Source organism: Typopeltis vanoorti, chromosome 6 (assembly GCF_054136105.1).
Source record: "Typopeltis vanoorti isolate ZY-2024b chromosome 6, IOZ_Tvanoo_1.0, whole genome shotgun sequence".
NCBI lineage: Eukaryota > Metazoa > Arthropoda > Arachnida > Uropygi > Thelyphonidae > Typopeltis > Typopeltis vanoorti.
This window is the reverse complement of record NC_143554.1, coordinates 16,987,934-17,013,412: the sequence shown is the minus strand read 5'-3', so window position 1 is coordinate 17,013,412 and position 25,479 is coordinate 16,987,934. Positions and strand designations below refer to the sequence as shown.

At 37.1% G+C, this 25,479-nt stretch overlaps 1 protein-coding gene across 2 annotated transcripts in view; it reads left to right on the top strand.

Annotated features, from left to right (window-relative positions):
* LOC150105312 (uncharacterized) overlaps window positions 1-25,255 on the top strand; it is a 121,459-nt gene extending 96,204 nt beyond the window's left edge. For both annotated transcript variants that reach the window (XM_090394689.1, XM_090394690.1), the window contains exon 7: window positions 24,815-25,255. In XM_090394689.1, coding sequence (XP_090250815.1) covers window positions 24,815-24,955 — 141 coding nt within the window. In that variant the 3' untranslated portion in view covers window positions 24,956-25,255. The remainder of the gene's footprint in view (window positions 1-24,814) is intronic.
* The last annotated feature ends 224 nt before the right edge of the window (window positions 25,256-25,479 follow it).

The window sequence follows — 25,479 nt, the reverse complement described above, 5'->3', positions numbered from 1 at the left end:
CAGCTCGTGTCGTACATGAAGCAGCTAAAGAATTGTCAGTACCCTTGACCATATTGTTTAATCTGAGTCTCGGGTCTGGGTTAGTCCCAAGGGGGTGGAAAGAAGGGAAAAAGTTCCGCTGCATAAAGGAGGTTCCAACACTACTGTTGTAAATTACTGACCGATTAGCATATCAGGAATCGTTGTCAAGGTCTTGGAGAAACTAGTCAAGAGAAGAATACAGGATTGGATAGATGAAAATGGAATACTGTATGGGGGCAACATGGTTTTGTGAAGGGTAGATCATACTTCAGTAACTTGCTCACGTTTTATAACACAGTGACGGCTGAACTGGATAAGGGTAATGAGTTTACAGTGATTCTACTGGACCTTGCCAAGGCCTTTGAGAGGATACCATATGGAACTCTAATCAGTAAACTGGAGCAGATGGGGATGGATATAGGGTTGGTGAGATGGATAGGAAGGTGGTTGATGGAGAGATACCAGAGAGTGGTTTATTCAGGAGTGGAGTCCAAAAGACGGCTTGTGACTAGTGGTGTGCCGCAGGGTTCTGTTCTTGGACCACTACTTTTCAATTTGTTAATTAACGATATAGGAAAGGATCTGAGAGGAAATGTTCACTTGTTTGCTGATGATGCAAAGTTGGGTAGAGCAATTGTGAGTGCACAGGATGTCAAAATTTTGCAGGATGATTTGGATAGTTTGGAAGACTGGGCTAGGAAAAATGAATGTCAATTTAATGTGGAAAAGTGTAAGGTTATGCATTTTGGAGTGAAAAGATTAGCAGCAGTATATCACATTGGTGGAACCATACTCCAGGAGATTGATGAGGCCAGGGATTTGGGAGTGTTGGTGGATAGGGAGTTGAAGTTTAGGGGACACATTGCAAAAGCGGCTAAATAATTTCCATCTGGACTACTGTGCCCAGATATGGGTGCCAGGGTTTCTTCCTGAATGGGAGGAGGTGGATAGGATCCAGAGACGAGTGACCAAGATGGTGGCAGGTCTGTGGAATGAACCTTATGAGAACAGATTGAAGATTTGTGTGTTGCAAAAATTGGTTGATAGGTGGAAAAGGGGTGATATGATTGAGACATTCAAATTACTGAAGCAGTTTCTATAAGATTAATCCAGAAGATATTTTTGAGAATAGGACTGGTGGTGGGAGGACTAGGTCCATACATGGAAGCTGGGAAAGAATGTGGTTAACAAGGGTGTTAGAGCTAGGTTTTTTTACTTGGAGAGTGGTAAATGAGTGGAATAAGCTGCCAGAGTCTGTTGTGGGTGCTATGACCGTGAATGAGTTCAAAGTGAGGTATGATAGATACTGTGTGAATGTTGAATAGTTGTTCTTGACATGATGTTAGGGCCTCTCTCGATGAGTCTGTCGACTCCTTGAAGTTGCCCAAAATAATAATAATAATAATAATAATATAGAAACCTACGGGAAATCACGTTTCACTTAATGAAGATTTCAGCTAACAAATGTGATTCTGGAACGAATTATCTTCGTTAGCCGAGGTATCACTGTATATACACTACAAAAAATACATTAATTAACAAAATAAAATAAATTTTTTATACATATCAGTATAATAATATACAGATGATAGAGAAAAAAATGAAGTAAATAAAAATAGTTTTATAGTAGAAATATGTTAAATACATCTCTACAGTCCTCTTATATTAAGATTTTCATGTGTTGGGGTTCTGCCATCATGTTCTGAATGCTCTATAGGTTACAGATAGATGTTTTCCTGATGCACAGGACATAAGCTGCATGACACTACACAGTAAGGTAAAGTAAGATCGTTATTTCTAAATAATGCTGAGTGTTATTTTCTTAATTATAAGTAAAGTAATTACTCCAACACTCTTTGTCTCCATAAATTCTTCGCTATGAACATTGGTAAGGTAGCAATAAAATTGTTTCTAAACAGCTGAAATGTTTTATGATCTATGGGTTTTCCATTCAGATGTATCTGATCTTTTCACAGTTCTTATGTATTTTCATAGTCTTTCTCTTATTATTATCAATTTTCATATCAGATTTGTTACAGTAGTTATTCACTTCAGTTAACAAATCCCACAGATTTGTGCTGGATTTATTTATTATTATTATTATTATTATTATTTAGGCCTCCATGGAATCAAAAGACTCGTTGCGTGAGGTCCTTCCTAGGAAATATAAAGTCTATCAAGACTGATCATGGGAGGTTCCTCCTAGGAAACACAGTCTATCATACCACTCCTCAAACTCATTGACCGTTCTCACTTTCACCACTCTATTAGGCAATGCATTCCACAGTTCAACCACCCACCATACAAAGAAACTACTCCTCACCCTCTTGCTCACAGCTTACTTTCGTAATTTCCAGAGATGGCCTCTCATCATTATTCCTTCCCACTGTCCAACCAAGCGAAAGAACTCCCCATTGTCAACCCTGTAACCACCTCTCAACAGTTTAAGTCTCAATCATATCACCTCTCCTTCTTCTATCCACCAAACTCTGCAGTCCACATTCCCTCAGCCAATCCTCATAGCTAACATTGTACAGTCCTGAAACCATCTTCGTTATCTGCCTCTGTACCCTTTCCACAGTTAATTTATCCCCTTCAAATCCTGGGGACCAATTCTGAGAATAATAGTCCAAGTGTGGTCTGATCAGGGTCTTATACAATGGAATGATAACTGTTTTATCTCTGCAGGTCAGCATCCTTCTCGTTATTGCAGCAATCCTCTGTGTTACCTTCACTACCTTTGCAATATGTCCCCTGAATTTCAGGTTTCTATCAATCGTCAACCCAGATTGCTTATCTCCCCCTTCTTCCTCCAGTATAGCTCCTCCAACAGAGTATGCAGTGTCCCATTGATGTGTCCCAAACCTCAAGACCTTACATTTTGTTGCATTAAATCAACACCCCCATTCATTTGCCCATCTGTCTAGCTTATTCAAATTCTCTTGCAAGGCTACCACACCTGCACTATTACTAATAATCCTTCCCAGCTTCACATCATCCACAAACACCTGAATATCTCCCTGCAATCCACTAACAATGTCATTGATATAAAGGTTAAACAATTCAGGTCCCAGTATTCAGCCCTGTGTGGACCCCACTTCTAATCCTCTACCTCCTTGAAACTGCTCCACCATACACAACTTTGATACCAATCGGACAGCCAATCTTGAATCCAGTTGGCCAACCCAAGATGCAAACCCTATGTGCTGCAACCTAAATATCAGCTTATCATGTGGCACCCTGTCAAATGCCTTCGCTAAATCCAAGAAAATGGCAGTATATCCCTTTCCCTCATCTACTGCTCTTGTAACTTTATTATAAAGGGCTTGCATATTACTGAAACAAGAGCACCTCTTCACAAATCCATGTTGACGCTCACAGATAACATCACCCTCATCTGCCCAATGCTGTTTACGGTCTCTAACTAATTTCTCCAAGATCTTAACAACTATTGATTGCACACAAACTGGCTTATAATTTGACACTTCCAGTCTGCTACTGCCTTTATGCAATTGCTTCCATTCCCTGGGCACCTTTCCCGTAGCCAGACTTTCATTGAAAAGCACAAGTGAAAGGTGCTGTCAGTTTTTAGCACATTCTCTCAAAACTCGTGGTGAAATACCATCCAGTCCTACAGCTTTACTGACATCCAGAGTACTCAGTATTTGGAACATGCTCTCCTCCTTCTCCTCTAAACCTCAAACCTGCCTTATCCCTCTAGTATTAAAATTTACTTCTCCAGGATGAAATACACCAATAAAGTGTTCATTGAACAATTCTACTATGTCCTCTGTATCAGTCACTCTATTCCCATTTTTATTCCACAATGTCATTTCTCCTCCTACTGGCCATATAGCTAAAAAATTCCCTAGAATTTTCTTTGTATCTTAGGACCAAGCTCTTCTAATATTCCAGTTTCCTTATCATACTAGCCACTCTCCTTGCCTGTGTCTTATATTCTTCATGCATCTGCTCTTCATCTTTCTCCTTATATATATTCCATAGCCTCTTTTTTAAGAGTATAAATTTAAGAGTATTATGTCATCTGCATAAAGTAAACAGCTGAGATTAACATCTCCAATTTTGATATCAGGCTTAATGCCACTTTCATTCACGTGAGCCACATTGGTGATGAATAACAGTGGCGATAGCATCCGCTTTTTTTTTTTTAACATGGAACCCAGTCACGAAATGTTTATTTGTAAATCTATAGTACATTGATAATCATGGGTGGGCTGAGGATTTTTTTCTATTTTCATTGATTTTATATATTTTTATTCAATTTTTACTTCTGAAACCCTGCTCTAGACACCAAACCAGGAACTTTTTCAAGCCACTTAAGGATTTCAGCAAGTGGGGTGATGGTCTCATGCTGAATGATGAAATTCATCTCCCATCCCGAAAGACAATCATACATATCCATGCCTGCAGCAGGATTTGAACCTGCAGGCTGTTGGTTGGAGAGCAGATATGCTAACCACATGGCCAATCAGGCCAGCTTCCCTATGTCTCTTTCACTTTTCACTCTTAACAGCTCATTATGTATTGCTCATAGTGAGTTGTAAGTCATATGCATTTTCCAGGTCTATGAAACTTAAATATAGATCTTTGTTACATTCTCATTATTTCTCAACTATTTGTCTTAAAATGAAAATCTGATCCTGACAAGTTTATGTTCCACAATTTCCTTAGCCTCTTCTCAAGTATGCTTGAATAAATCTTATCTGGAATACTCAACAGGGAAATACCTCTGTAATTCTCACATTCAGTTCTATTTCCATTTTTATAGATGAACACTATGAGCATTCTACTCCAGACATCTAGAGCTCGACCTTCTGAATTGTACAGTGCAGCCACTGAAAACTATTATACCTTCATGTTTGTACATTTCTGGTTGCTGCCTATCCACATTTCTGATTTTTTATAGCATTTTCTATCTCTAGTATTGGTAATGTATTCCTTGAAAATCTTGCTCCTCTCTGTTATCCCTTTTTTATGGAAATTTTATTATTTTAAAGGCAAGCATTGAAAGTAGCACAAGAACAATTTCCTTATTCTTTCCAATAACAACGAAGTATTTGAATAAAGTATCTTGTATAAATTTGAATAAAGTATCTGAAAAATATTTCAGAAATTCGAAAAATAAGTCTGCAATTATTTCAATAATAAATTTATTTTTAGGATTGATCTAGTGTCACATAATTGAAGTAGGTACAACTTAATTTTTTTTTTTTCACTCATACTCCCAAAATAAAAATCATGTTTTTCTCTATTGTTAACAAATAAAATAAATGAAATGTAAAGTAAAGAAAAAAAAAAGTTGAAATATTGGAAGAAGATTTCTGATACGGGAATTGCAAGTTACTGTTGTTAAGCCAAGTGGTCCCATGGTTCCAACTCGTTTACAGTTCATCCGTTAATAGAACTACCATCAAGGGATTAAATGCCGTGTATTAATTGCATGATAAAAGAGAGAAAACCAGTGATGTTATCTTTGAAAAATTGGATACTTGTCAGCATATTTTATCTCCTCATTTGGATGGTGTTAAAGGAATTAATAATTAGTATCTCTAGGGATGTTGCTTGAAATTAATGTCCTTGGAACATTACTTAGATTTAATTCATATATACGTCGGTGGTCTGAAATGCTCTCGGCCTCGACCATAGATGGCAACACTATCGGCAAGATATTTTTTTCCCTAAGTTGATAGATCTGTCATAAGCATCCGTGTGAAATTGCAAGTCATTCTATCAAGTAGTTTGTTTTATACAGCTGTCTGAACAAAAGCATTGTCTGTATTCCTTAAAATTGGGTATCATGTGGTTGTAAAATTCTTTGTAGAAGAAGGTTTAACGGCAAAAGAAATTCATTTGAAGTTCATAAAAGTTTATGGGCACTCTTCTCCTTCGTTTTCGACAATTAAGAAATGAGCTTCCGAGTTTAAATGTGGTGGCCGTACCGACCTTGAAGATGATCCACATAAAGGACACCCAAAAAGTGTAACAACACCAGAATTCATTGATCAAGTGCATGATATGTTATTGGATGACCGGCGAGTCAAAGTGCGTGAAATTACTGAGACTATAGGCATTTCAAAAGAACATGTAGGATATATTTTGCATGAAGAATTGCAAATGAAAAAGCTTTATGCAAGATGGGTGCCATGCTTGCTCACAGCAGATCAAAAACATATTCGTATGAAAATCTCTGAGCAGTGCTTTGAGCGTTTTAACAAGAATAAAACTGATTTTGTGCATCGATTTATTACTATGAATTATTCATTACACACCAGAATCCAAACAACGGGTCAAAACAATGGACAGAAGCCAGTTGTTCAGCGCCAAAGAAGACAAAGTCGGTTCCATCAGCAGGAAAGGTCATGGCATTGGTGTTTTGAGATGCTAAAGGGATTTTGTTTATTAATTATCTTGAAAAGGATAAAACAATAACCGGGGAACATTATTCCGATCTTTTAACCAGACTAGATGAAAAAATTCGTGAGAAAAGACCCGGTTTGCAGATGAAAAAAAATCATCTTTCATGAGGATGCACCTGCCCACAAAGGTGTTTTGGCAATGGGAAAATTAAGGGATCTGCACCATGAATTGTTGGAATATCCTCCCTATTCCCCAGATTTGGCTACCACTGACTTCTGCTTCTTCCCAAAACTAAAATTCTTCCTCGCTGGTCAGGGTTTTTCTTCGAATCAAGAGGTGATTGCAGCTGTAGAGGGTTTTTTTTACAGATCTTACTGAGAACCACTACAGGGACGGGATAATGGCGCTGGAGCATCGCTGGAATAAATGTATTAGTCTTAAGAGAGATTATGTTGAAAAATAAAAATAATTTATTATTATTACTATTATTACATGCGACTCCAGGGAGTCCTTAGACTCATCGAGGGAGGCCTTAAACATCATGTCCACACAACTATTCGACATTCTCACAATATCTATCATACCTTGCCTTGAACTCATTCACTGTCATAGCACCCACAACAGACTCTGGCAGCTTATTCCACTCATTGACCACTCTAAAAGTAAAGAACCCAGCTCTAACCCTTGCTAACCATACTCTTGCCCATCTTCCATAGATGTCAGTCCTGATCTCAAAAATATCCTCTGAATTAATCCTATAGAAACCCTTCAGCAATTTGAATATCTCAATCATATCTCCCCTTCTCTGCCTATCAACCAATTTCTGCAACCCACAAATCTTCAACCTGTTCTCATAAGGTTCATTCCATAGACCTGCTATCATCTTGGTCACTCGCTTCTGGATCCTCTCCATCAAGAAGAAACCTAGGTGACCAAATATGGGCACAGTAGTCGAGATGAGGTCTTATCAAGGCTCGGTAGAGGGGAACAATAACTTGCTTGGCTCTGCTCGTCAAGGTATTTTTCAACAACCAAGTGAGTTGATGAGCTGATTTCGCTACTTTTGCAATGTGCTCCCTATCCACCAACACTCCCAAGTCCCTGGCTTCATCAATCTCCTGGAGTACAGTTCCACCAATGTGGTATACTGCTGCTAATCTTTTCACCCCAAAATGCATAACCTTACATTTTGTCACATTAAATTGACATCCATTATCCTTAGCCCAGAACTCCAATCTATCCACATCATCCTGCAAGATTTTGACATCTTCTGCATTCACTATTGCCCTACCCAACTTTGCATCATCAGCGAACAAATGAACTGTTCTTCTTAGATCCTTCCCTATATCGTTAATGAACATTTTAAACAGCAGTGGTCCAAGGACAGAACCCTGCAGCACACCACTAGTCACAGGCCGTCTTTTCGACTCTACTCCTGAATAAACTGCTCTTTGATATCTCTACATCAACCACCCTCCTATCCATCTCACGACCCCTATATCTATCCCCATCTGCTCCAGTTTGCTGATTAGGGTTCCATGTGGTATCCTGTCAAAGGCCTTAGCCAGGTCCAGCAGTATCACTGTAAACCCATTACCCTTATCCAGTTCATCCATCACTGTGTTATAAAACTTGAGCAAGTTACTGAGGCATGATCTACCCTTCACAAAGCCATGCTGTCCCCCATATAGTATCTCATTTTCATCAATCCATTCCTGTATTTTTCCCTTGACTACTTTCTCTAAGACCTCGACAATGACTCCTGATATGCTGATCGGTCAGTAATTTGCAACAGTAGTCTTGGATCCTCCTTTATGCAGTGGAACTATTTTCCTCTCTTTACACACCTTCAGGATTAAACCAGACCCAAGATTCAGATTGAACAACATGGTCAAGGGCACTGATAATTCTTTAGCCATTTCACATAAGACCGTGCCGGTATACCATCCAATCCCACAGATGTATTCACATTAAGGTTCTGTAATAGACTATTTACCTCCACTTCATTCATCACAATTCCCATGTAAACTAATGGGTCCTTCATTCTTTCAGTGTCACCACCTGGATGATATACTCTTGCAAAGTGCTTACTCAGTAATTCCACTATATCGACTGATTCAGTGATCTCCTTACCATCGGCATTCCTTAAAATCATTCTGCCGTGTACAATTTTTTTTTTGCTTGCAGCATATTTAAAGAACTGTTTGGGATTCTCTTTAGCTTGCATAGCTAGTTTCCTTTCTTAATCCGCTTTTGCTTTTCTTACCACACTCGTTACCCTTCTGGCCTGCGCTTTATACCGTTCGTGTGCCTGCAGGTCACCTTTCTCTTTAAATTCCCTCCACAATTGTTTCTTTTTTTGCAGCTCAAGCTTAATGGTGTTATTCATCCATTTAACCCCTACTTATTTTGCTATTCGGACCCTAGATATATAATCAGTCATAACCTCCTGTAAATTCCTTTAAATTTACAGGAGGTTATGACTTTATGAATTATGAATTAAGTTATGAATTAATTTCCTTCCACAGTTGTTTCGTTTTTTGCAGCTGAAGCTTAATGGTGTTATTCATCCATTTAACCCCTACTTGTTTTACTATTTGGACCCTAGGTATACAATCAGTCATAACCTCCTGTAAATGCTCCTTGACCACTTCCCATGCTCTATCGACATCCAGCCCTTGCAGTTTTACATGCCCAAGCATTGAACCAAGCAATCTATTAAGCTTGTCATACTTGCCAGCATGGTAATTTCACATATACCCTGTCTTAATCAAAAATTCCACACCTTTAGCTACCTCCCAGGTGGCTAAAGGTGTGGAATGATCACTCTCACCTTATGATCACTCTCACCAGTAGGTGCCAACATGGTCATATTCATTACAGTCAAATTCTCAGATGCTATTACCAGGTCAATCACTCTCAGATCGCTAGTATTTTCTATTACATGCTGTCTCAAATAGTTATCCCTTAATAATTGAATAAAATCCAGTTCCTTCCAATCAATGTTACCATAGTTGAAATCTCCCATAATAATTACCCTCCTTCCACTTGTTTCATCAATTTGTTTATGCATACTATCTCCACCATCTATTCCATCACCTGGTCTATAGCAGCACCCAACGGTATGTTTCATTCTGTCACTCTCAATCTCACACCAAAGAGCCTCAAATGAGCTCTTTTCACTATCCTGCAATACAACTTCAATTCTCCTTGGCTGCAATTCATCAGCTATCATCAATAACACCCCTCCCCCCATTTTATTCTCTCTGTCCTTCCTAAACACACTATAACCTGCACATTCTATCCCACTAACTATATCATCTCGTCTTCCGTCAGCCATGTTTCACCAATGCCAATAACCTGTGGCCAGGAAGAGCCAATCAAGGCCAAAAATTCTTCCTTCTTGTTCCTAATACTCCTGGCATTAGTATACATGAAATGCAGAGGTCCCTTTGTCCCATCCCTATCTTGATGCGTTATCCTAACTATCCCATTCCGTTTACTTGTCTTTAGTACTGGCTCGGGTACATTATATACATTCTTACACTCAACTGTCTCACTGATGTCCACATATTCACTTCCCCCCCACCTCCTTGGTAGTTCTAGTTTCCCTGGTTCTGCACATCCATTTTTTACTTCATTCATCAACACTTTTTCCAGTCTCCGCACACCAAATCCATTCAAATGCAGGCCATCCATCTTGTATAAATCCTTTCACCCATCAAACTCATTCCACACATCTACAAATTCCCGACCACACAGTCTGCATAACCTGCACATAGAATCATTTGCAATTATGGCTCTCCTTCTAAACTCCTCTCTGTTGTACTGCGGCAACAGACTGATCATCCTAACTCTGTCACTCTTTTCTTTCGCTACCTTTAACAATACTTTCAAGTCCTCTCTCATAAAAAATTTATCTCCTTTCAATTCATTTGCACCTGCCACAACTATCAATTCTTTCATCCTCTGTTTTTGCGCTCTAATACTCTCACTTACATCCTTAAATTTCATATCCTGTAAGTACTATTTAGTTAAACTCTCATCTATCACACCTCTTAATAACGAGTCACCATACAACACTCTTTCCTTCATTTCTGAAACTCTCCCACTCTTATGCTTATTTTTCCTTTCAAACACTTGCTTATTTCCATTAGCCGAGGCACTCTGGAAAGAGTTTTGCAGGTGCTCCAACTGTCGCTTCGCACTGTGTATTACTCCGCGTAACAGTGTGAGATCTCACTCCTTAAAAATAAATCCTCATTTTTATCATCATTTAAACCATTTTCTCTCTCTGTATAATTGCTTTCACTCTCTATTTGATCACCGTTCTCATTGCCATCATGTACAACATCGCAATTCCCTATCAAGCCACTATTTTCACTCACATTCTGGCTTTCTTCAACCATAACTGTCTCACGACCTGACACATACTTCAATTCCTCACTTTCCTTACACTTACTGCACAGTCTCCCACCACTATTTTTCTATCCAAATTCCAGCCTCTTTCGGGAAGGCAAACTCCCTCACATTAAAGTTTTTGAACAGCTGCATCGTATTTTAGGATGCCATTATTTTTCGTCGCATTGGCGCCATGTGCTACTTTATGAAATGTATCTTTAAAATACTAAGTTAAATAAAACGGAATAAACACCAAAATCACACAGACACAACAAGCTACCAAAAATAAACAATACTACGTTAAGATTTAAACCAATGTTTCAATTTTCACTCAAAATCATACTTAGCTTACGGGAGCTCTCTGAAAACACTACACAGCATGTAGCCCTCTAGCAGCTAAAGCAGAAATGATTTTGAAATGATAAATTCGTATTTTCATTCTTAAGCTGAGAACTTTTCAGACCACCCTTGTATATATATATATATATATATTACAGATCAGATTGTGAACATTACTGTATAGGGGAAACACGATGTTGTGAAGGGTAATCGTGCCTTGGTAACTAGCTCACATTTTATGATACAGTGACAGCTGAGCTGGATAAAGGTAACGGGTTTACAGTGATACTGTTGTACTTGCAAAAGCCTTTGACAGGATACCACATGGAATTCTAATCAATAAACTGCAGCACATGGAAATGGATATAGGGTTGGTGAGGTGGATAAGAGGGTGGTTGATGGAGACATATCAGAGAGTAGTTTATTCAGAAGTAGTCTAGAAGAAGGCCTGTGACTAATCATGTACCACAGGGCTCTGTTGTTGGGCTGCTTCTGTTTAATTTGTACATTAATAATATAAGAAAGGATCTGAGAAGAACTGTTCAGTTGTTTGCCAATGATGCAAAATTGGGTAGAGCAATAATTAATACAGATGATGTTAAAATTTTGCAGGATGATTTGGATAGACTGGCAGTCTGGGCAAAGGAGAATGGATGTCAGTTTAATGTGGCAAAGTGTAAGGTGTTTTGAGGTGAAAAGATTACCAGCCATATATCACATTGATGGAACTGTACTCCAGGAAATTGACAATGCCAGAGATTTTGGAGTGTTGGTGGATAGGGAGTTGAAATTCTGAGAGCACATAGCAAAAGTGGCTAAAGCAGCTCATTGGATTACTTGGTTACTGAAGATACTTTGACGAGCTAAGTTTCTTGGCAATGAGGAAGAGGTGGATAGGATTAACAGGCAAATGACGAAGATGGCAACAGGTCATGGAATCAGTAGCGAGCTATAAGGGGCTCGTACAAGCCCTTTGTTAAATTTTTCTGAAATTTGCTAGCCCCTTGTTCTTCTTGTTTACTTTTTTATTTTTTCAAAACACACACATAAAAAAAAAACATAATTTTTTGAAATATATTAAGTAACAAACTCATTGTAACCTAACAAAAATTAGTCCATTCAGCAGTTTATAGATTATTTGGAATTATTGTTTCAACTCTTCTATGACAAATGCGCCCAAGTTTGAAAATAAAATAAGCGCATGCACTATCTACCCTTCTCCCTTCTGGTAACCAATCGTAATGTAAAACCAGTAGCCAATCAAATGTTTGTAAAACTGTCATCAGCGAATTGTTCTACTGGATATTAGTTCTGTGTTCGTCAGTACACTGATGTATAACAATTGTTTGTGTTTAAAATTTAAAAATAATAATAAATTTAAAAACTGCATATTCAGCAAATTTTATTTTTATAATTGTAAAAGTATTTTTGCCCATGAAACATGAAAAGACAGTCAAATTTATAAATTCTTTTTGGGAAAGAAAAAATAATGAAAAGTGATTCTACTGCAGTTGAAAATGAAGTTGAAGATTTTTTTTATTTTATTCATGTGGAGTTTCCTCCCTTTTCTCCCCTGTCCCTATTGGAGCAAGTTGGAGTCCCCCCCCCCTCATCGGGGGTTAAGTATTTATGACTGTAGATCCGTGTGTGTTCTTGGGGCCAACTTGCCTTCTTGTAGGATGAAAAACCCCAGATAAACTGGGGGGAAAACCCTGCTGTCCACCCCCAAGACCGGCTAACTTGGCTATGCCTGAGGAAGATCCTTAAGCTCCTCACGTCAGCGACGAGAATCGAACCCATGACACTCCTTCCCCAGGCATATGGTTGCGAATTGCAAAGCCACTAGGCTAACCGCGCAGACAAGTTGAAGATAATATGCACATTTATTCAATGAATATTCAACAAGTTGGAGGAGAAAAAGAAAATCATTTACCTGATTGCTGGAACGAGAAGCAAGCATCGTATTTCAAAATGCAGTAGTGGTTAGAAGTTAAAAATGGTAAATTAGGATGACGTGTTTGCTCAAATAAAACTTAGGTGTTGAAGGAGATAAAATTTGTCACCTATCATAGGAATGGGTAGAAATGAAAATGGAATCGAATGGAAACACTACAGATTCAAGAACTGCATCTTTGCTTGAAAAGTTATCCAAACATAATGAATCATTTGGTCATAATAAAATCAAAAAATAAATGAAGAAAAATCTATATTACCAAATTTAATTGACAAACTAAATGAAAAAGAAATTTGGATAACTTCAAAAATGTTTAATTCTGTTTGTAGTTTGGTGAAGAGAAACCGACCAATGTCTGATTTACCAGATTTAATCGAGCTACAAATTAAAAATGGTATTGATCTAGGATTATCATTGCATGCTAGATTCTCAGGAATTAGAATAGTTGAACATATTTCTAAACAAATAAAATTATAAATATTCTCTAAAGTAATAGAAAAAAGTTGCAAAATTTCTATAATTGCAGATGAATCGATAACATTATCGAAAATAAGTGTTTTAGTTATTCACATACAAGTTGAGTTCACTGAACCATGTAGGATTTTTGTAGATCTTGTAGAACTAGAAAATACCACTGCGGAATGTATACATGCTACTATAATTGCTACTTTAAATTCATATGGATTTTGTGATAACTATTTAAAAAATCATCTCATTGCATTTTGTTCTGATGGTGCTACTGTAATGTTAGGAAACAAATCAGGTGTTTCAATCAAACTTCTACAAAAATTTCCCAACATTGTGATTTTGTATTGCGTATCTCATTGTTTACAATTAGCATTAGACGATTTGATAAAAACGTTAAAGATATAAATCATTTTGAAATATATATGAATAAATGATATGCTTTTTATCATCAATCACCAAAAAATCAACAAGAATTATAATGCTTATCAGAATCTTTGGATACAATTACAAGAATAGCCCGGAGTCATAGAAGTTGAAAACTACCAACACATGTGACCCGATTCTTACTTTACACACTCTCTCTTTCTGTTGCACTTGCTTCTTTAGCCGAACCCGTCCTTGGTTCGGTAGCCAAGCCCACTTCTCACAGCTCTTGGGCGACAGAACTGCGCATTGCTTACGAGGGGACTCCCTAGCCATTATTGCAAAAGACCTTGGTATTGAAATTTTAAAGATCGGCCGTGTGTTTGGACCACGATGAGCAGCTTGCAGTTTACAAATGGCTCTATGTGGAGAAATTACCCAGCTTTATGCAAGCATTTTGCATTGAATGATAAATATAAGGGCTTTCTAAACTGACTTCTCGATTTAGAATTTTTTAAAAGATCTAGCATTAATGATTGATATCCTACAGGAATTATCATATCTGTCGGAAGCTCTACAAAGTCTCAATATAAGTATTATAAGGGCTAACTCTTTAATCATGCGAACAATTAATGCAATTAATGATTTTAAAAATTCTGTAAGTTCTTATGAATCTAAAATCGATACCATGTTAAAATCAAAAGAATTTGAAGGAATAGCAATTGAAAGCAAAATCAGATTTCACAAACTACCATGAGAAACATTACTAAACTCTCTTATAATAATGTCTTTAAAGGATAGATTAATGCAGCAAAGTAATTTTAAACTTCAAAATGAAAATTATGAGGATTTGGAAGATGAAGAACCGAAAAACATTTTAAATGTATGTTACCTGAAACATGGAATATGGAAGAAGTTACGTGTCCATGGTTAGAAGGAGAAAAGAGAATAAGATCTCTAAATTTTATTTTGAAATATGAAATTAAAATTAATGATTTTAGAGATTCAGTGAAAATGGCTTTGACTGGAAAGTTACAAAACAAAATTCCCAGCACAGTGAAAAAAGTCCAAGTTTTTATGGCAACAATTGCATCACACTAAAAGCTCGTTCAGCTTTTAGTGTGATGAATAATATTGTAACGACGAAGAGATCTTCTCTCACTATAAAACATATTTCGGATTTAATGACAATATGTATAAATGGGAAACCCTTGAATGAATTTAATCCAAAATATGTTTTTGGATGTGATGACAAAGAAGATGAATTAGTGGTGCTGATAGCATCAGCCTGTCCAAAGATTATTGGAATCTTTGAGATGTAGTTGACAGAAGATGATATACTAACAGGAATAGAAGTAACAGGATACAGCATTTTTTGACAAGATAGAAAGGGAAAACGAGGTAGGGGATTATTGTTTATCGTAAGAGATGACTTATGTCCTCTCAGAGTGGAGGATTTGGAGGGCAGCACTAAAAGTTTTGAAAGCATATGGTGTGAGGTAGAGGTGGACTGGACAGTATATTTAGTGGGGTGTTGCTACAAGCCAGGGAGCACAGAGGGTGAAGAGCAGGAGATGTTTAGGCAGCTGAGCTTGGCAAATGCAAAAAGAATGATTGTTATGGGAGATTTCAACTAGAACAGTATAAATTGGGAAGAGGAAAATGCATGTAGTAGTAATAAGGGAATCGAATTTCTAGAATTCTTGAGGGAAAAATGTCTTAGACAACATGTAGTAGAAGGAACACAAGGTTCAAGAGTTTGAGATGTGGTCATAGCATCAGAAGAGCTGATAATAACTGAGATGGCATCTCTGTCCCCAGTTGGAGAGAGTGACCATGTGGTTTTGACTTGGAAGATGAATAGACATGCAGGAGTATCAAAGAGAAAGGAATATATGTGGAATAATAAGGCAGATGATTATAATTATAATCATTATTATTATTTAGGCCTCCAAGGAGTCAAAAGACTCATCGTGGGAAGTCCTTCCTAGGAAACACAAGTCTATCAAGACTCATCTTGGGAGGTCCCTCCTAGGAAACACCAAGTCCATCATACCACTCCTTAAACTCATTGACCATTCTCACTCTCACCACTTTATCAGGCAGTGCATTCCACGGCTCAACCACCCTCCATGCAAAGAAACTACTCTTCGCTCTCTTGCTCACAGTTTCCTTTCATAACTTCCAGGGATGGCCCTTTGTCATCACTCCTTCCCACTGTTCAACCAAATGAAGAACTCCCGCGTGTCAACCATGTAACCACCTCTCAACAGTTTAAAAGTCTCAATCATATCACCTGTCCTTCTTCTATCCACCAAACTCTGTAGTCCACATTCCCTCAGCCGATCCTCATAACTGAAATTGTACAGTCCTGAAGCCATCTTTGTTATCCGCCTTTGTACCCTTTCCACTGTTAATTTATCCCATTCAAATCCTGGGGATCAAATCAGAGAACAATAGTCTAAGTGTGGTTGATCAGGGTCTTATACAACGGAATGAATTTCAGGTTTCTATCAATCATCAACCCCAAATCTCTTGTCTCCCCCCTACTTCCTCCAGTATAGCTACTCCAATAGAATATGCAGCGTCCCATCGATGTGTTCCAGACATCAAGACCTTACATTTTTCTGCATGAAATCGATACCCTCATTCATTTGCCCATCTATTCAAATCCTCTTGCAGGACTACCACATGTGCACTATTACTAATAACCCTTCCCAGCTTCACATCATTCACAAAAAACAACTGAATATCCCTCTGCAATCCACTTACAATGTCATTGATATAAAGGTTAAACAATATAGGTCCCAGTACTGAGCCCTGTGGGACCCCACTTGTAACCTTCTGCCTCCTTGAAACTGCCCCACCATACACAACTCTCTGGTTGTGTATGGTTGATCAACTGGATTCAGCCAATTCTGAATCCAGTTGATCAGCCTGACATCCAAACCCATGTGCTGCAACTTAAATATCAGCTTATCATGTGGCACCTTGTCAAATGTCTTAGATGTCAACTTGGTGCAGTTCCCAGATGGAGGAATTGGAAGAGCGAGATATTAGTGCTTGGGAAATTGTGAAGGAATATTTATTAGCAGCAATAGTAATCTGTATACCATGACTAAAGAAGAGACACAATTTGGTGTAAAGTGGATGACAAACTATATCAAACAGGAATTGCTGGTTTAACACTTTGACTGCCGTATGCAACAAGTGTGCCTCACGCATACACTTTCTGCTAGTGCCATGTGATATGTATCTGTTAACTTAGTGAAACAGCTGTGTCTCACAGTAGCTATTTTTAATGCATGGGCTGTATATAAGCATGGTCTGGTGTACTAGAAACCGAGCTTAGCCCATCAAAATACTTGAAATTTTTCATGTATCAAAATAAGAAAATATGTGTATATATTTTTACTATTTTTTCGCAAGTATTTCAATAAAACAAAGGAGATAAATTGAAGTATTTATTTCAAAAAGGCAAGATACAAAAGCTATTTTGATTTCAGCTTGAAGACAATAAATGAAACGTTACTTTTATTATTTTTATTCAATAAATGAAAAAAAAAAAGCTAATTGCTAAAGGGTGCAATCATGGGCTTTGCAAAAGCATGTCACACATTAATATTTTTCACACTGGTCACATTTCCACTGAGAAGTTGATGCTTTCGTAGCTGCAACATTTCTGCCACTTTCTGTTGATATTTTGTTATAGCATACAACACATCTTCACCTGTTGGATGTACCCATATCTGCCAACATATGTTTATTCATCTTCTGGGATTGATGTTCTTGATTATTTTTAGACAGACCTAACAAAGATTTGGCCACTTGCTCTCTAAAAGCAGTTATTGATATGTTTCTACCAGACACATCTTTATAGAGGAAATAAGAGTTTATGACAGATGACCCTAGAAGCATGTTGACGGCAATTTTTCTGTACCATTTGATACCCTTTCTCAAACTTGTTGAGTAAGAGTTGATCTGGTGATAAATTTATGAAAGTCTTAGATTTGTTATAATCTATGACGGCATCAGGCTTATTTTCTTCAGAATTTCGACCAGAGCTGACCATTATCATCTGACCAACATGCTTTGTACAAAGAGTTAGGACATCACGTTTTTATGCCACTTCATGACTACAATTCCTGTATTGTTCTCCATACAGATACATTCACCTTTTCTTAGTTTTTTTTTTTTTATTACTTCTCCTGGGTTGTTTTTCCTGTTTTTCCTCAAGGTACCGACAAGGTGTGTTTTTCTTTCAAGTAACTTATGGGCGAGATCTACACTCGTGTAATAATTGTCTACGTAAACTGTTCTGCCACAATCCAGCAGTGGGTTGCATAATTTCATAACAGCAGTTGGGACATTTTCATTGGCATTTGTCAAATTTTTCTCTTTCCCGCAATAAATTCTGAAGTCATAGGTATAGCCACCTTCGACGCATAACATGAATAGTTTGACTCCGAATTTATGTCATTTGTTTTTTATGTATTGCAGGAATGTTATCCTGCCTCGAAAAGGGACCAACGTCTCGTCTATACAGACTCGTTCCCTGGGTGTGAAATAATGTTTGAAATTAGCTCTCAAAGATTCAATTAGTGGTGTGAGCTTATACAGTCTATTGGAAACATCTGCATTTTCATTATTCGAAAAATGCTAGTTTGATAGCAGCAGCTTGAAATGATTTTGTGACATGACATTACTAATTTTATTTAAATACATTATTTGTTTCGACCAATAGTCAGACAGGTGAGGCAAATGGAAAAGACCCATCCAAAGCTGCAATCCAATGAAAGTCTTCATTTCCTGTATTTTGGTATCTTTCCATTTGTTGTTTCTCGCACTGGGCAAACAACTGACATTTATTTTCTGAGAAGCATAACAATTAGTTTCATTGATCATGAGTTCCAACAAATAATCATCTAAGGACAGTTTATAAAAATCAATGAGTGACTTTTCAAACATTTTTTCAAAAAATATTTTCAACAAGTATTCCTGCATTTTCACCTTCGAATGGAAATTCCTTCAAATACCTTCCCGTTACTTTGTCCCATGCCATAGAGGGTAATCATCTTCATTTTCTTTTTCTGGGGAATCATTTAGGTAGAAATTACTCATAACATTCTCGATGGCTTCTGTGATGTGGTTGTCTGTAAAATAGTTTGTGGATAAGGAACAAGATGGAAAAACAGGAGGAATGTCTGGCAGTGTTTTTTTTCTTTTTCAAGAGTGGTCTTTCACTATCTGAAGTTGATGAGCCACCTGCTTCACTTGGCTAGTACTCTGCATCATCAGATGAGCCCTCGAAAGGATGTCTTCTTCTTCGGACATCAGTTCGTCCAAAAGTTTTTGCAATCTTTGCTGCTATCTCATAGTCACCCATATTACTAAAACAATAACATTCTCAAAACATTTCAAAACATTCAATATTTTACATCAGAATTACCTAATGAAAAGAAGTACGTGTTTTTTCTTTCACTATATCACTTAGCTAGCAATAAAACAAACAAAACAAAGTCACAACAACTCAGTAAACAAATATATTAAGAAATCCAAACTTGGTAGATGGGTTATATGTGAACAGTGGATTGTAAGGGGATATTCAGTTGTTTGCAGATGATGTGAAGCTGGGAAGGGTTATTAGTACTAGTATCGATGTGGTGGCCCTGCTAGAGGATTTGAATAAACTGGGCAGATGAATGGGGTATCAGTTTAATACAGCTAAATGTAAAGTCTTGAAGTTTGGGATACACTGATGGGAGGGAGGCTGCATACTCTGTTGGAGGAAGTAGGAGAGGCAAGGGATCTTGAGGTGATGATTGATAGAAACCTGAAATTCAGGGAACATATTGCAAAGAGTGGAGAAGATAACCCAGTGAAGGTGACTCATCTCTCATGAAGGATGAGAGATAAGAGTTATCATTCCATTGTATAAAGCCCTGATTAGACTTGTTCTATTGTTCTCAAATTTGGTTCCCAGGATTTGAACAGGATAAATTAACTACAGAAAGGGTGCAGAGGTGGATAATAAAGATGGTATCAGGACTGTACAGTGTTAGTTATGAAAACAGTCTGAGGGAATGTAGACTGCAGAGTTTGGTAGATAGGAGAGGTGATATGATTGAGACTTTTAAACTGTTGAGAGGTAGTTGTAGGGTTGACACTGGGAATTTTTTTTCTTTTGCTTGGTGGAACAGGGGGAAGGAACGAGGACAAGGACCATCTCTGGAAGTTACGAAAGGAAGCTGTGAGCAAGAGGGTGAGGAGTGGTTTCTTTCCATGGAGGGTGGTTTACCAATGGAATTTATTGCCTGATAGAGTGGTGAGAGCACAAATGGTCATTGAGTTCAAGGAGTGGTATGATTGTGTTTTCTAGGATTGACCTCTCGCAGTGAGTCTTTTTGACTCCATGGAGGCCCGAATCATAACAACAAACAACAATAATAATTATTTGAACACATCCCTGGTCATTACTTCATTTTTGATGAATTCAGTATTTATTAGAATATATATGCTTAGAAGAAATCCTTTGGTTAGAAAGACCTTAGAAAGACCTCATCTCATATTGTACCTGTCCCAGGTACAATATGAGATGAGCCTTCATAAGGACTCTTGAACTAAAGGTGAGTTAGCCAATTGCATATGGAGGAGGCAAATATATCCTTCTTATACATACATTTTCTATCCCACATAAACTGAAAAGAGTCTAGAGAACACATGTAATTGACAGATAATGCTCTGGCATCATGTAAAACGATACAAAACTAATATTTTCATTAAAAAATAATGAAATAATAAAAATAAAAGCAGTTTTTCAAAACCTGATGTCAAACCTTTCGATATAATTAGCACTGTCTTCCTGCAACTAGATGGATAAAATGTCATTACTTCAGAAATAACAGTATTTATTATTGGTTGTAAGCAAATGCTGTCACAAACTGTATTTTGCATTCATTTATTTGAAAATGTAGTTAACTTTTAATTAGACTAACTGTATATTAATTCCAAAACACATTTAATTTTGGAATCATATCATGAAAAAATGCATTTAACTCCATTTTGGAGTTATATAAAATTTAATTTGACATGAAAGAGCAATAATATTTTATTACTACCTTGATATCATTATTATTATTGCACGGGCACATCCATGGAGTCCTAAGACCAGAAGCGTAGCTGGAGGGGGGGGATGGAGAGGGTGGCACTTTGATGAACATTTTTGAACTTTTGCAGTTAATTCTAAAATACAGTCTCGAGAACTCAGTTCCAACTATTGTAATACTACAGCGAATTTTCCTTAAAATTGCTGTAAATGTTGCTAGTTGTGAGAGGAGTTTTTCTAAATAAAATTGATTAAGAATTACCTACATTACTATGAAATAGACTTCAACAATGTCATTGACGATTTTGCTAACAGAAAAGCAAGAAAAATAACATTTTAGAATGTTGAAATTAAAGTTTTACTTCAAACTTATACATCGTTTTGACTTTTTGTAGTATTTTTGGTGTGTATTGAGAGGGGCGGCAAACTCAAGGACCGTCCTGGGCGGCAAAAGCTCTAGCTACACCACTGCCTAAGACTCATCGTGGGAGACCCAAACTTTCAAAACAATATCTGTCTGTAAAATTGGTGTACCTGAAAGTCATGTGTGCCTATGAAGGTCAATGTTTTTAATGTAGCAAAAATGTGGCCAACTTCCTCTCTTTCTGAGTGATGTTAATGACACAGATTTCATAAAATAAAATAAAAATGCTGTTTTAAATAAATTAATGACTGTTTCAGATATTATGAAGTATTTTTAATAAACAGACAATGTGCACACATCACATTAATTACAGTAGGAAGGCTTTTTAAAATTACACTTTTTGTTTCAAAATTTTCATAATTGTGAGAACTCACCTGTTGATATCTTTTGGCACAGAATGAGGGCTCACATTGCTGGGGTCATTGTAAGTGGATTGTTAGTGTGAAAGAGAAGGAAAGATGGAGAGGGAAATGGGTCAAAGAAAGAGAGAGAGAGAGAGAGAGAGAGAGAGAGAGAGAGTACATTGCTAGTAAAGGGGAAATCTCAATAAAAGAAGGCTGTGTATTTTCATCTGTAGCATCTTCAGACTGAGATCACTGAAGAAAAGAGAGAAATCATTCGAAACTGTGTGCATTTTAGTTGGGTTAAGCCGATAAGCCGAAATTTGAAACGTTTCACATCCAATAATGTGTTTGCCTTCATCTGACAACAATTTGTTGGACGTTTCAAAACAATGGAGAACCAGCTTACCAGCCCAGAACTCGGGTGGTTGGGCACTGGGGGGGGGGGGGGCAGATCCCCCTAGTATATATATATATATACATACATACCTACTTACCAGGGGTGTATATTCAGGTGGGTGGTGCATGCCCACGGAATAGCAATATCACCGATATTATATTTTTGCATTATTCTTGTTAGAGACTCCCCTTTTTGATGAGTAAACAATTGCCTCACATTTGCATTAATAGCGTTAATAGCCTGGGTGTGTGTGGTCACAAATACGGACACCTTGAAACCCTTTGAACAGACACACAGATGGTGCAAGTGGGTCAAATTCTTATTGTTCCAGTGGTTTTAAACCACCCAGAAGGTGAAGCAGTGTGCACTGAGACAAAAGCACCCAGAAATTGGTGACTATGATTAGTTATTGTGTCAACCAATCCAATTGAACATTGTTAACTGTCACGAGTTGCTGTTTTTGTTTTCTGAGTTTCGTCTGTTTTGCGTGCATGAAGTGTGAACTGAAGTGTTTAGGACACTGATATATACAAGTTTTTAATATGTATTTTTCTATAAATAACATATCTTTTTTGCCCATATTTATAATGGGAAATAGTGTTGACGATCTACTAAATGTCTCTTTTTGGGCATAGCATTTGCAGATTGTATGATTGTTGTCAAAAGAGGTAAGCCTTGTGTTCCTCTTCTAAATTTACTATTATATTTATACCTTTGAGTAATAATTCAGATATATCAACTAAATATAGAATTCTTCTTTATTATTGTTTTCTACTATATCTTGAAACAAACACATTGTTTCCTGCTCTATGCAGATTTAGTTAGCTAATTATAAATTAAAGTATTCAAAGTTATCATACAATTAATTTTATTGGACCAATTAAGATGAGCGCTGATGCACTATGCACTCTTCAAACTTTCATACATCGATAAAAATGCAATCATACGGTCAATTTGACATGAATTTTGTAGCGTAGGTTGCATAAGTCACTCGATAGTACACCCAACCGAAATGGGCATGCATTGCCACTGATACTTACATACATGTATGTATTGCATACATTTTGAATGAGATTTCCCTAAATAAGATAGTTGACTCCATGGAGGCTTGATAATACTTGCAAATATGGCCATATTAGTAAAATTCGAACAACTGGTTTGCAGTGCATGCATGCATAATATTTGCGACAATGATGTGGACATGTAAACCTTAGCATAGGCAGCACTGAGAAAATCTAATTTTGAACTGGTTTGCTAGAAGGCATTTTGTATAAGTATAGTACAAGTGGCAATGGTTAGTGCATAATATTTATTATATTTTCAGTCAATTTGGTAAACCTTCATAAATTTGAAGTACCTGTCCAGCAGACACTGACACATCTGAACTATTGGTCCTCACAAACTGGTGGGAACCGACTCCAGCACATCTCTACTTGCAAACACATATATGATGAAGGTCTTGCAGATGACCTACAATAGTTAAAGGGGTGAGGATTAACATAACATTTATTCCATACCTATGCAAATACGTAGATATTCTACAATTATATTTATAATGATTAAGATATCTGGCATATAATTTTATATTTTAATTTGGAGTTTATTCATATGGAGAATACAATGCATGATCTTTTAAGTTTATGAAATTAAGTTGTTTTTTTATAGTCAGTCTTGGTGGTGCATTGCTTGAAGGCCATAAATAACTGAGAAAAGACTGCCCCCCCATAGCCTTCAGAGAACTAATCTGGGCTTCTGACCTAATGTCCAGTCCTCATTTTCCAGATGTAGTACACAGAATAAATGAGGATGGGCTCGAACTTAGCCCATTTGGACTTAGCCAACTGCGTACTCAGTATTGACTTAAACCAGAAATAAATGATGAATTGCTGTGCCAGCTGGATCATTATCATTTGATTAAAAAAGGTCACCATTGTTATTATTATTATTAAAATCTGACCTTCATGGAGTCAGAGACCCATTAATGGAAGTACACACTATTGCACACAGTGCTCATCCAACTGTGCCTTAAACTGCTTCAATGTGTCTACATTTACAACACACACACAGGCAATGCATTCTGCTCACCAACCACTCTTCATGTGAAGAACCTACTCACACCCTCCTTATACAATTTCCAGCGATTGCCTCTTGTTCTACACCCCTCTCTCATTCTATGAAAAATCTCCTCTATATCAACCTGATAACAACCCCTTACCAGCTTATATGTCTCTCAATCATCACCCCCTCACCTCTCCTCCTCCTATCCACAAAGCTTTGCAATTTACATTCTCTCAATTTGTCCTCATACTCCACATTCCAAAGACCACTGACCACCTTTGTGAATCTTCTCTGGACCCTTTCTAACATATCCTCATCACCATGAAAACCTGGCGACCAAATCTACGCACAATGATTCATATGAGCCTGATTGTTTTCTTCCAAAACCAGGGAAATTGTAGAAGAATTGAAGATAAGCATGAACATATGACGTATCAACAGAAAAGAAGTGTAACTGGTAAAAGAATCATGATATTGACATGATTGGTATGGGTGAGATGAAAAAAGATTAAACATTAAGATTCTGCTAAATAATAACTACTTGTAATTTTTTTTTTTTTAGGTTATGAAGAATGATGCAGCTGTGATGCGCCAAATGGGACCCACAGTGTTTACCCAAGCTCGTCATATGGTAGGAATCAAAGAAGTGGCAGACTACATTATTAATGCCTATGAATTAGTTGTTCTCAGTAACAAAAATTAAGTGAATCGTTTTGAGTGACAGTTACTTAGCAGAACAAAAAAACTTGTTTCTAAATACCCAAGATAGATAGTTGGCTTTCTTTCAAGAAATTAATTTTTTCAAATATTGAGGAAATTATGTAAAATTAATCAGATAATTTTGTAATTTCCCATTTGATGTGTGCCATAAGAGCCTGTGATGTATATTAGATACCACCATTTATACATCTGGTCACTGTCATAATATATACTGTAATACATGCTACATCTGTAATAGTATGCATGTTGTGATAGAAAATAAAATATGAAGTTTTGGACTAAATCTGATAAATTGTTAAGCATGTTTCATAACTGCAGAACACTCAGAATTATGCCATTAGAACTAGTAATTTGTAATGGTAACAGACATGTTCCAGATTTCTGTGTTAAAAAAAAAAAAAGATATATTTTGAGTTAATATTACCACTCTTTAATCAACTCACCACATCTTTTGCAACAATTTGTAAGTACATGAGAGTGTTTTGTTTGTCCACTGTATACATAAAC